The following is a 12,077-nucleotide window of genomic DNA, read 5'->3' on the forward strand; positions in this document are numbered from 1 at the left end:
CAGACTCTGGAGTCCAAATTCCAAACCCCTCACTTATAGTATTGGGCAATACACACCAGTGGCTGAACTCGGTGGAGCCTTCGTTTGCTCCTCAGGAAAATAGATTTTAGGGACACTCATTTCACAAGATCCGTGAGCAGATGAAATGGGGTCACATGGAAGATGTGGAAAGCCTAGACTAGCACCGGGTCCAGCAAGTGACAGCCCCCTCTGCGAAAAAAACACAAGGGGTGTCAGAGGAGAAAAGGTTCAATTTTCCAGATTTTTTTGGAACCTTGAAACCTTGTATTTTTCCCATGTCTGAGAGCTTCATCACTGTAATCCACACCACTTCCTGCACAGGAAGACACCATCAGTCATAAAGATAAAGACAGCAGCCATTAAATGTGTGTCGTGGAAGAGAGAGCAGAATAAACATCTCATATTTACGATAACACATTGATCTTCACATACTTAAGGAAGAACAGAGAGACTGACGTGCAAATGCGGCCTGGTCACATGCAAGCCATGCCACCTTAGACAAAGTCATTAAACTTTCTGTTCCTCAACTTCCCAATCTGCAAAAGAGTGTTGATAATGCTCCAAAGCCACAGAGAAACCCTGTCTCGAAAAAACCAAAAAAAAAAAAAAACCAAAAAAAAAAAAAAAAAAAAAAGAGTGTTGATAATAACACCTCCCTACAGGTATTGAAGTGTCTAGATATCTAAAGAGTGTAAGGTTGGGGTTGGGACCATTCGCTGCTTATCAAGAATTCGTAACTCCCAGCTTCTTTGCATCTAGTTAAGACCATGTGTCAGAGTAGTGGTCATTGGGACTGACATACGCATGCCCAGAACGGCCCCACAAAAACCTCTTATGCAGCAACTTTGTCTTTCTTACTCCTCCTATCAGCTGGAGTCTATATGAAAAAGAAAACAAAATTTGTTGTTGATTTTTGCAGTGCCACCAATCAATGGTATTGTGTGTGTTTAGGCAAATGCACCACCACTGAGCTACACTCTCAGTCCAGGAAACAACTCTGTTGTGTTCTGCCACTAAGATATCAGGACTTACCTACTACATCAATTAATCTTACTCTGACTAACACAGAAATAGTTACCAGAAGGGAGGTGCTTAATATATGTGACATGATTAGAAGGCAGAACACCGGAGTCCCGTGTTATGTATGTAGTGGTAAGATGTTTGATTCAACTGTCATCTGCGGTAATTTAGACATCAGGACTGATACCCAATGAGCTGTAGCTCTGTAGAAAGAGGTTAGGGGAGATTATGGCAATACACTGTGATGATAAACTCTGAGTTTGGCAGTTATTAGCTGGGGCCCAAGTAATCCAGTTTGCAAGTCAAATCAGAAAGGAATCATGGAGAGGTGGAAAAGAAAACAGTTTATCGACTCCCAAACAATGAGGGAAAAGGTTAAGAGGACTTGTAAGTGAAATAAGTACAAGATTAGCGCTGTGACCCTCCCCATAAGCTTAATAGCGTCAACGTGCTTGCCATGAATTTGAGAAAGAAAAGGAAATAGCGGGTAAAGAAGCAAAGCATGACCAGGCTGTAAGATCTGGTCCAGGAAATAACTCTTGAGTGAGGCTGCTAACACTCTACATGTCCGCTGTGAGTGGTCTGAGCATCCACTGAGGGCTCAATGGGATTAAATCCTGGATTCCCAAGATGGTACTTCTGAGAAGTGGGACCTAGTTGGCGAACTTTGAGTCACTGTGGAGGTGCCTTTGGAAGGTGGTTGAGTGACTATTTGGTAGTCCACCTAAGAAGGATATTTAAAAGCCCAAATTTAGTTTCACCTCCCTCCCTCCCTCTCTACCCTTGACTTAAAAGGTGACCCCACTCCAGCAGGAACTTTAATCATTGACAGCTGCAATGGCAATTTCCATAGAATCCTTGATGGAAGAGAGGCGAATCAGGCACTATGACTTTGACTGAGTTAAATGAACCTTTTTTCTTTGTAAATGTAGTTGCTTCATGCATTTCAGCGTGGTGACTCAAAGCTGACAAATACAATGGCATCCATAACAATCCCTCTAAATTGCACTGGCAGAAATCTCTAAGCTTGGGATTTAAAGGTCTTATCGCTTAAGCAATGAAAATAATCCTTGATATCCAAAAGTTCTAGGGAAAAAGCTATATTACAAAAGATTTAGAGCCTTTAAAGTAGCCATACCTTGTAGGACTCACTTTGAGTGTGGCCAAGAAGAATAAAGGGGGAAAAAAACCTTTCACGCTGGATAGAGCTGAGAGGAGGGAGAACAATGAACCAGCAAATTCTTCCCAGAGGGTAGAATCTAGGCCTAATCTAAAAATGTTAGCCATGGTCATGCACACAGGGCTTAGTTGACAAGCTCTCATGACTACTAAGGACCAGAGCCTGCCATGTGTCTCTCACTAGTTCCTGTGCTAAGAGGGAGTTTCGCTGTGGGTATCCCACCGTGTTATAATATGCTGTGTTGGTCCTTTTGTATTTGCGTTGCTTTCATTGGTTGAATAAAGAGACTGCCTTGACCTTTTGATAGGGCAGAAAACTAGGTAGGCAGGGAAGACAGAACTGGATGCTGGGAAGAAGAGCAGAGTCAGGCAGACGCCATGAATCTCTGGCCTGAGACGGACGTAGGTTATAATCTTGCCGGTAAGCCACAGTCACGTGGTGATACACAGATTTAATAGAAATGGGTTAATCAAGATGTCAGAGTTAGCCAATAAGAGGCAAGAGCTAATGGGCCAGGCAGTAATTTAATTAATACAATTTCTGTGTGGTTATTTCAGGAGTTAAGCTAGCTGGGCGGCAGAACACAGCCCGCTCCTCTTACTACACTGTGTGACTGCAGATAGGCTACAGGTCCCTAAATCATGAATAATCCCATTAAAAGTAGTGAATGGGACTGAGACTCATTCAAAGATCTTGAATACCGAGTCAGGAGCAATGGTCAGAGAGAAAAAAAAATGACACGAAGACATATTATTTGTGGTGTGTGTGTGTGTGTGTGTGGTAACAAGACAGATGTAGCTAGATATGGCTACTGATACATGAACAAGGTGACTTGTCCTGTAAATAGCTTTCTTAAGCCCCTTGTTTTGCCAGGCTTCCTCTTGTCTGTCGGCTGGATGAATGGAAAGGAGGTGCCACACACTGAAGATAACACAAAGCAAAACTCCTTATCAGCCAGGCCTTGGTACCTAAATGATACTCTTGAGTTCCTCCAGCCCACATTTCACCCAATCAGAGTTTAAGAGAAGAATGACCTTCAACGGAGAACTGGAGATTGTCTCTTATATCAACTGATGTGATTGTAGCAATTATAACACATAGAAGCCATTAAAAACAGTGCCTGGCTCATAATAAGCATTGGAAATGTAGCTATTATTCCTACAGTAAATACCCATTTTACAGATAGGAAACCTTGGGCTGACGGGGATGTCTGACCCCAGAGTCAGATACAGGTGAATGGTAATCAGATCCATTTTATAGATGAACTTATTATCTGGTCCAAGGTTGCAGTTAGCAACAAACTTAGACTCAAGAGCCTTCTTCCAACTCAGAGGTCATCACCACGCCACCTAGGTCATCACCGCCCCACCTGTGACCTCAGATCTCCAACTGATCCCTCATTGTCTTAGTAGGCCATGATTATGATGTTTCAGGAAACACCCTTGCAAACACCCCAACAAGGAACTGACGTGACTGCACAGAAAATCAAACAACCCTCTACTGACCCAAATTCCTAGCTTTAATTTACAAAGAGCCATTTAATTAAAAATGTGCTCTGAGTCCAAAGGCATGGCGCGTTGAGGTTCTGGGGAGTTTCGCTGCCTCCCTGAAGACACCAAGTTCCTCATGAGACGTTTTGTCCAAAAGAGCCACAGCGCAACACAGAAGAGCCACGGCGCAACACGGAAGAGCCAAGGTGCAACATAGCACAACCAGCTCCATTCCAGGAAAACTGCTGAGCAAGCATTTAGTGCGGACTCAGCGTCCACAGGGTGACAGAAAAGCAAAGGGCCTACAAGCCAACCAACTCATCTCACCAGTGCTGCTGAGGTAAGGCTCACGTTAATTAATGTTTACAAAGTGACTGGGTATCCCTGAGAGAAAAGAGACTGTGCAGAACCCCAAAGTATTGTTAGCAGCATCCCGAATAACCTGCTTCTAAAAGGAAGTTGTTATTTGGAAGTGCCTCCTATGAAGCTGGCACCTTTGCAGCCCAGATCATTGGGGCTAATCCTGTAATTGTCCTCCATGGTAGGTTTGCATTTCTTTTGGTTTTGTAAATGTGTCTTTCTCTTTCTTTATGTGATCCTCATCACATGGACACACACACACAATTTTATCACAATAATTTACCAGCTAGAAGACAGAGGAACCAAGACTGGAGACTGGATGTTTCTAAGCATAAAATCCTTCCCTGCTTTGGCCAAACTATACCGCCTCTTCCAGCCTTCCCTGAAGAATTTTCTGAGTGTATATCAAAATTTCATGCAAGTATCCCTGTGGCTTTAGTGGAGGGCATGCCTTCCCCCACCACCCCCTGCAGGGTATCTTACAATACAGAGGAATGTGTGAAGCTAAATTTCATGATGGGAGGCATGTGGACAAATATAGATACCTCTATCAACATAAGAGACATTTCTATCACTCAGTAGGATTCCTGAAGACATCTTTTTTTTCTTCAAGGAGTCATGGAGTTATGCTCACAAGCCAGTTCCTGAAGTAGGTATACAAACAATTGGAAAATAGCAGCCTTGGAATCCAAACCCAGGAGGTGACATTGGAGGCTGATCCCAAAGCAACCGCCCTTACAAAGGCTGGTGGCTAAGCTTGCCGTCCTAAAGACTGAATGAGCTGACTATATGCATTCACTCAACAAGTAGGAGAAAGTGTCTGCAGTGTGCCAGGCATTCTGAAGGGGCACTAGAAGAACGCCGTGGATGAGCAGGAGTAGAGAAGGAGTTGAAGACTCTTAGGGGAGGAGGCAGATCATTGGTGATCTAGGAGGTTGAGTGGTTTCTCTGGCGGCATTTAAGATGCAGTGACTAAGGCATGACAAAAGCCTTCTGCCTCCTTCTTGTTTTCAGTGCCAGTGCAATGGATCAAATCAAATGTTCACACCCCACAAAAACTCCACCAGTCCCTGGGGTCTCTGGCTCTTCAAAACACTAAAAATTAACACAAGAAAACCTAGGTCTGAAGAGTTTTTACAGCACCACAAAGATCAAGCTCCAAGCCCTGCCAGGCTGACTGGACCCAAGCCCCGCCCAGCTGAGCTGGACCCAAGCCCCGCCCAGCTGAGCTGGACCCAAGCTCCGCCCAGTTAATGCTGCCTCCCACCCCCTGTAGTTTTCGTTTTTTTCTGAATTCAGTCCTCCTAGTTTTGTGATTCCCCAGCCTTGGCAGTTTAGTACCCAAATGTGACGGAGAGGCTGTTGCAGAAGTGGCAGTACGTGTGGGACGAAGCCGAAAAACTTTCTTTTTTTTTTTTTATTAATTAATTTATTTAATTATTAAAGATTTCTGCCTCTTCCCCGCCACCACCTCCCATTCCCTCCCCCTCCCCCAATCAAGTCTTCCTTCCTCCTCAGCCCAAAGAGCAAGCAGGTTTCTCTGCCCTGTGGGAGGTCCAAGGACCACCCACCTCCATCCAGGTCTATTAAGGTGAGCATCCAAACTACCTGGGCTCCCACAAAGCCATTACGTGCAATAGGATCAAGATCCCATTGCCATTGTTCTTCAGTTCTCAGTAGAAGGAGGGTTTGAGCGCTAGCAAGATGGCTCCAAAGGGTAGAGGTGCTTGCCACCAAGCCTGAGGACCCCAGCCTGATCCCCAGGACCAACATGGTGGAAGGAGGGTGGAAGGGTCTTCTGATTTCCACTGTTTTAGACTGAAAACTGCTCCAAACTTGCCATCCCTGTGAAATCTGCATCCTACGTGGCTCCAAAGCAGCTAGTCCCAGGTCGTCAAGGCACCTAGTCCCAGATGGTCCCGCAAAGCCTGGACTACAAGCAAAGGGCCTTCACTCCTATCTCTCTCTCATCCCAGCCTTAGCCAGCATTCCGGCTTTCTTGGGTCTCCCCAAAATGATGTCCCAATGTCAACAAGAAGTTGTCACAGAGCCGGGCGGTGGTGGCGCACGCCTTTAATCCCAGCACTCGGGAGGCAGAGGCAGGCGGATCTCTGTGAGTTCGAGACCAGCCTGGTCTACAAGAGCTAGTTCCAGGACAGGCTCCAAAACCACAGAGAAACCCTGTCTCGAAAAACCAAAAAAAAAAAAAAAAAAAAAAAAAAAAAGAAGTTGTCACAGAAAAGATTGTGTTGCTCCTTATCATTTATTATCAACAAAAAGGCTGGCATTTAGGTCTCAAACCCAAAAGAAATGGCTAACTGGGGGGCCTATTTACATATCCAAGCAGACCTGGCTGCCAGGTTCTCCCAGCATTCCTCAGTCCCTACCTGTTACAGGGAATGGCTGGCATCCAGTCCAGGGATTGGGCTGCCCTTTCCCCAGACAGCAGGAAGCAGTTTAAAAAGCCAGGACCCTCATTCCTACCTCACCAGCCACCCTTTCCTAACTCCTTACCTTTTATAGTAAAACAAAAGAAAGAAATGTTGGGGACTCTGGCCGGCAATACCCGTCTGGGCATCTCTACTAAAGGTGCTTATACAGTCTCCCCCTTTCCTCCCCGCTCTTCTCACACGGATCAGCTCAGGGGATTGTCCACTTTGGACTATCCCAGATATTTTTGTCCCTGCCTTTGACTATGCTCTCCCTCATATCTACCATAAACCTCCTCTATACCTAAGAACAGTTATATCTTCCTTTTTATTTCTTTTTTTCACTCACACTGACCTCTGCATGGGCAGAATGGCACACTTGCACACACACACACACACTTAATAATTAAGAATGAAATTTAAGAAGCTCGAAGGCAGCTAGCTTGAGGACATCACTGTACAATATAGTACAACAGCTTCAACAGACGTCGAGTAAGTTCTGAGTGTGTATTAGGTTCTCCTTTTGGGTTAGAAGATGTAAAAAACACATATTCAGTACTGCCAATTTAGATGTCAGGTCTGAAAGGGGTGTAAGTGGGAACAAAACAGCAAATTGTCTGGGGCTAGTGCTCAACTGTGTGGATAATGAAGTAGGTTGGCCTGAAGGCAGGGAACTCACCTGCACCTGAAGTCACATATGCACAGCGGTTAAGAGTATGGGCTCTGAAGTAGGCCATCTGCAACCAAACAAGCAATACACTAAAACTCCATCTGTGCCTCAGTTTCTTGTACTGTACAAGGAAGATGACAGTAGTACATTTTGTTTATTTGTTTGAGGCAAGGTCTTATGCATCCCAGACTGGCCTCAAACTTTGCTATGCAGCCGAGGATGGTCTTGAAGGTCTCGTTTTTCTAGCTCCACTTCTGCCAGCTGCTTATTCGGTGCTAGGGATTGAACCCGGAGCTCCACGCATGCTAGGCAAGCGGTCTATCAACTGAGCTACATCCCTGATGGTAGTACTAGACAAAAGGAACGCAGAAGATCAATATGAATGAAATGATCCTGGGAATGGGTTGGCTGTTTTTGCCTTTTATCCAGTGTCTGCTCATTCCCTGGCATTTAAAAGCTGTTCAATAAATATTGAAGAACAGATGAATCCACAAATGAATAAATAAGTGATGTTAGTGAGTCAAAAGAGGGAAAATCTGTTATGGAAGGTGTGTGGTCCTCAGTAAGGCTTGCATATCAGACAGGCTGCCACACAAAACAGCTGGAGAAACAGGCTTGATGTTCAGGGTATGTTTTGGATGCCTGAAACATTAATCACTCATTTCTTAGCTCTTCTGTATGCATGCCTGGCCATTTTGAACAAGCCCATGGAGAGATTAAGAGATCAGGATGGAATACCAGTATGTCTTGGGCCAGAAAAGGCTGAAAGAAGAGCCCAGAAGTTAAGATGTGTGGTGTGGGGAAAGTCTGTGATGGCTTCAAGGCCCAGCGGCCACTCATTCACCCTGCCCAAAACCAACCCTGTGGTTTTCTCTCTCCTAAATTAGCCTTACTCAAAAAAGGGAGAAACATAAATGCTGCTCTTAAAAAGAGGTTAAAGATCCTAAAAGTAAAATTCATTTGGAAAAAGATTGGCTACTGACAGAGCTGTGAGGAAGCTGGGGGTATATTGTTTATTGAAACCTGCATTCTGCAGACACGTGGGCTGGGGCCCAGAAAGTCACCCCAAGTCCCAGTTTAGGAGAAGGACAGACAGAGGTGGGACAGGATGAAAGTGTTTGCAGTCTAGGGCTTCCTTGGGGTGGGGAAGGGGGATGTGAATTCGCCCCCCCCCCCCCGGAAAAGAAAATCGAGGGAGAAAAAAAACCTAAGAGGAAGCAAGGAAGGAGTTGTAGTGCTGAGGTAACTCTGGTTAAGGGATGACTGGGGGGAGGGGGGCACTACAGGGGGAGGAAGACTGAGCGAGTCTGTGCTTTCTGAGTGAGGGTAGTCCTCCAAACAAAGAACAATTTAAAACTCGGGGGTTTGCAGGTGGATCCCCGGTTCTGAAAAGGCACACAGGAAACCTCATGCTTTGTCACCAGATGTCAGCGTTCTCAGAGGGACGTCCTGTGTGCTTGCCGCGCGCGTGTGCCTGTGTCTGTGCACGTCTGTGCGTGTCTGTGTACTCTGGGGAGTATGGCTTAGGGCAACAGAGGGGGAAGGGCTCTGGCAGAGAAGTCGAAGATTCTCCAGGATCAGGGCCCCTCCCCCATCGTGCACAGGCACACACGCACACGCGCTTAGCTCTTTTCTTCCCCTCCCCCACTATGATCACATGCAGGTGAGGAGATCTAGAGAGTTCATCAGAGTAAATTTACAAACGGTTGAAGCTGGAGCTTTATGCCTCAGGAGCCTGCTGGCTCGTTCCTTTGCACACTCACAAGGCACTTGCACACACATGCGCGGGTACACCCACACGCGCACTGTTGGCACCCAAGAAGTCAAGGCAGGCCAGATACGTCTTTCCTACGGCTTGGAAGAAACAGACAGGCTGCAACATGAATGAAATCTACCCAGAAAGGCTGCTTTTTCGCTCCGACCACGCAACCCCGAGCCAAACCGCCTGGAATATGTAGCAAAGTTTTATTTCGCTTTTAGAGTCTCCAGTTACTCTTCTACCATTTCCTGTGGAAAACTGAAGCTTTGAAGTGTCTAGCTCAGGCTTCGCAGACAAGGACCGCCAGCGGGAGCCCCGGAAAACAAACGCCCCAGTACCACCTCCTCTGCTGCCAGGACCGAAGGTTCAAACCCACCCAGCGCCCTCCAGTGGGGCACGATGCGGGAAGGGATTTCAGAACCTCGAGGAAAAGGATATCTTTATCTGATAACCCCTCCCTCTTGCCCGGGTCCTTGGTGGTGCTCCTTCTCCCACCCAAGTGATAGATGTAAATCGCCCCCCAGAGTTGGGAAATTGGAATTCATGGCCTTGTCTCGGGTCTTCCCACCTCCTCCCAGCTCTGGGTTCCAGGGCTCAGAAACTGCTCTGGAAAACTTGGAGCTATGTAGTGTCGCCGGCCCACCACCACCACACATATACACCTCCCTCGACATTTTTAGGCCCACCTAGCTCTACCTCTACCCTTCCACCTTCGCCACAGCCAGCTAGCCATGCCTTCCCAGCGCACCTACAGCGACCCCAGAAGGCCTGGGGCAAGGGAGAGAACTGCACCGCAGAGAAGGCAGAGAAGCGAACGCACCTCCTCCAGATCTTAGCCAAACTCGAATGTGGCACTGGAATGTGGCACCTTCAAAATCAAATCAGGGTTCTAGAAGATATTTCTCAAGCCTGACCCGAGTAAAACAACATACTAACTTATGTGTAAAAATAAAAAGGGTAGTGGATTTTGCTCGCGTGCTGCGGGAGGCAGCCATCTCCTGGCCCTGCACAGGGGGGCGGAACCCTGTGTGCTCTGTGACTTTTATTACCAGTGTAAACTACGCGGAGCCCAAGCTCAGGAATGAACCTGCGGGTTTCTAGCTGTCTCCAGCCTGGCCACCATCTCAAAGACTGCGGACTGCGCGAGTGGCCAGAGAGACGCGGGAGGGGGTGGGGGACACGAGACAAACTTAAACCCGAGTTGATTGAGTTGGATAAGAGAAGGGGGGCATCGGTGCAGCTACTTACCGCTGGCGTTCTTCCCACAGATGAGGTGCTGGTAGGGCTGCAGCAGCCCCCAGATTTCCGAGTCGTTGTTGACCGTGTGCTCCAGGGTCTCCACGGTGAATTTGGGCGCTTCGTGAAGCGTATGGTGGTGGTGGTGATGGTTGGCAGCGGCAGCGGCCGCGGCGGGGGCTGTGGCCGTGGCCGGCGGGACTACGGCCGCCGCCGTGGCTGGCGGGACGCAACAGCTACTGCCCCCGCTGGCGCTGCTAGCTGCGCTGCAAGGGCCACCGCTCGCCGCTCCCCCTCCAGGCGTCTCGCGCTCCTTATCCGCGGCAGGGGCAGCACCCGGGCCTGAGCCGGGGCCTGGGCCAGAACCTGAGCTGGAGCCAGTGCAGGGGCCGCTACAGCTACGGGGTAGCCCGGAGGCCAACACCCGCGTGTAGATGTCCCGGAAGAGGCTCTCCATACAGGCCGTCAGGTAGATGGCCGCATGCTCGTGGATGCGCAGCGCCACGCGGCTGTCCACCATCCAGCGGTACACGCGGCCCACCGAGAAGGTGAGGCCGCAGCGCGCCGACTTGCCACGGCCTAAGCGGTCGCCGCCTGCGCTGCTCATGTTGTAGAGGGACAGCGCGGCTAGCGCGGCAGCAGTGCAGTGCGCCGCCAGGCCCCAGGACAGCACAATCTCCATGGCGCTCTGGATCTCATACTTGGTGCACTTGGCGAAGCGCAGGCTCAGGCGCTGCGCCTCTTTGGCGATGCGCACCAGAGCCCGGCTTACCAGCATCGAGAACTTGGTCAGTGCGTCCTTGGGCAGACTGCCGGGGACCGCTGGGCCTGCCCGGGGATCCCGCGAGCGCAGCAGCAGCAACTCCAGTTCCTGGAGGGTCCAGGGGACCTCGTCGAGGTCCGGCAGCAGCCGCGAGCAGTGCTGGCCGGCGCAGTCCAGCCCCTCGGAGTCTTCCACCAGGGCAGTGTTGACGGTGTCGAAGCTGTTGTGCCGGCTGTGCATGGAGTCAGCTAGAGGCGGCCAGCAGCTCCCGCCATACGGGGACGCCGGGTGAGAGTCAGAACAGCACAGAGACAAGTTGGAGGAGCGCACAGAGTCCGCCGCACCACCATAACCCGAGTCAAGCGTCAGATCCTCCAGCGTTCGCACCACCGGCTTCTTACCTCTCCTGGCCATCGCTGCGCCACTTCATGCTGCGGCCGACGGGGAGCCGAGAGGAAGGAAAGGCAAGGCGCTGTGGGCACCAGGGGCCACAGGGACGACAGCACGACTCCTCGTCGCCTAGGCTCACTTTCCCACCTGGCGTTGCCAGCAAGTGCCACCACTTTCGCCTGCCTCCCACAGGCGTCACCACTGAAAGATACACGACAGAGACTGAAGTCGTCTTTTGGAGTCGGGGCCAGAGCTGGGGTGCACTGAACCGCAAGCCAGGCCGGGAGGGAAGCTCCTGCCAGGACTCACGCCTTTCATCCAAAATAAAAGTGTCTGGCCCGCTCCTCCCTGGGACTGAACAGACGCAGAAGCCTCTGAGTGCTGGCCACGGTGTCGCTAGAACCTAGATCGCCCCAGATACCGCCGCCGCAGCTCGGCGGGCAGCGGTCTCCCGGCTCCCGGATCCGGGCCGCGGCTCCCTGAGCTCCCGCCCCGCACTAAAACGCCGTGGCCAAGCCGCTGCAAAACCCTGCTGAGCCCCAGCAAACCCTGGCAACCAGAGGGCGGGCGTATGCAAAGCAGGGCGGTGTAAGAGCCAATGGAATCCGAGGATGCTAATTACCTTTTTAAAAAATTCCGCCCCTCCACGCGGCACCGCCCCTCGGACACGCCCCCCGGCCTTGACCAGGGCGGCAGCTCGGAGGGAGCCCCTGCCTGTGAAACCAGGACCTATGGAAGCCGGGAGAAGGATGAGAGTCG

The 12,077-nt window shown here is 49.7% G+C and overlaps 1 protein-coding gene across 3 annotated transcripts in view; it reads right to left on the bottom strand.

Moving 5' to 3' along the window:
* The window catches only part of Abtb3 (ankyrin repeat and BTB domain containing 3), a 232,945-nt gene extending 221,136 nt beyond the window's left edge, over positions 1-11,809 (bottom strand). For all 3 annotated transcript variants that reach the window (XM_057758173.1, XM_057758175.1, XM_057758172.1), the window contains exon 1: positions 10,178-11,809. In XM_057758173.1, the coding sequence (XP_057614156.1) occupies positions 10,178-11,342 (1,165 nt within the window). In that variant the 5' untranslated portion in view covers positions 11,343-11,809. The remainder of the gene's footprint in view (positions 1-10,177) is intronic.
* Positions 11,810-12,077: the final 268 nt, after the last annotated feature.

This window comes from Chionomys nivalis, chromosome 25 (assembly GCF_950005125.1).
Source record: "Chionomys nivalis chromosome 25, mChiNiv1.1, whole genome shotgun sequence".
NCBI classification, from domain to species: domain Eukaryota; kingdom Metazoa; phylum Chordata; class Mammalia; order Rodentia; family Cricetidae; genus Chionomys; species Chionomys nivalis.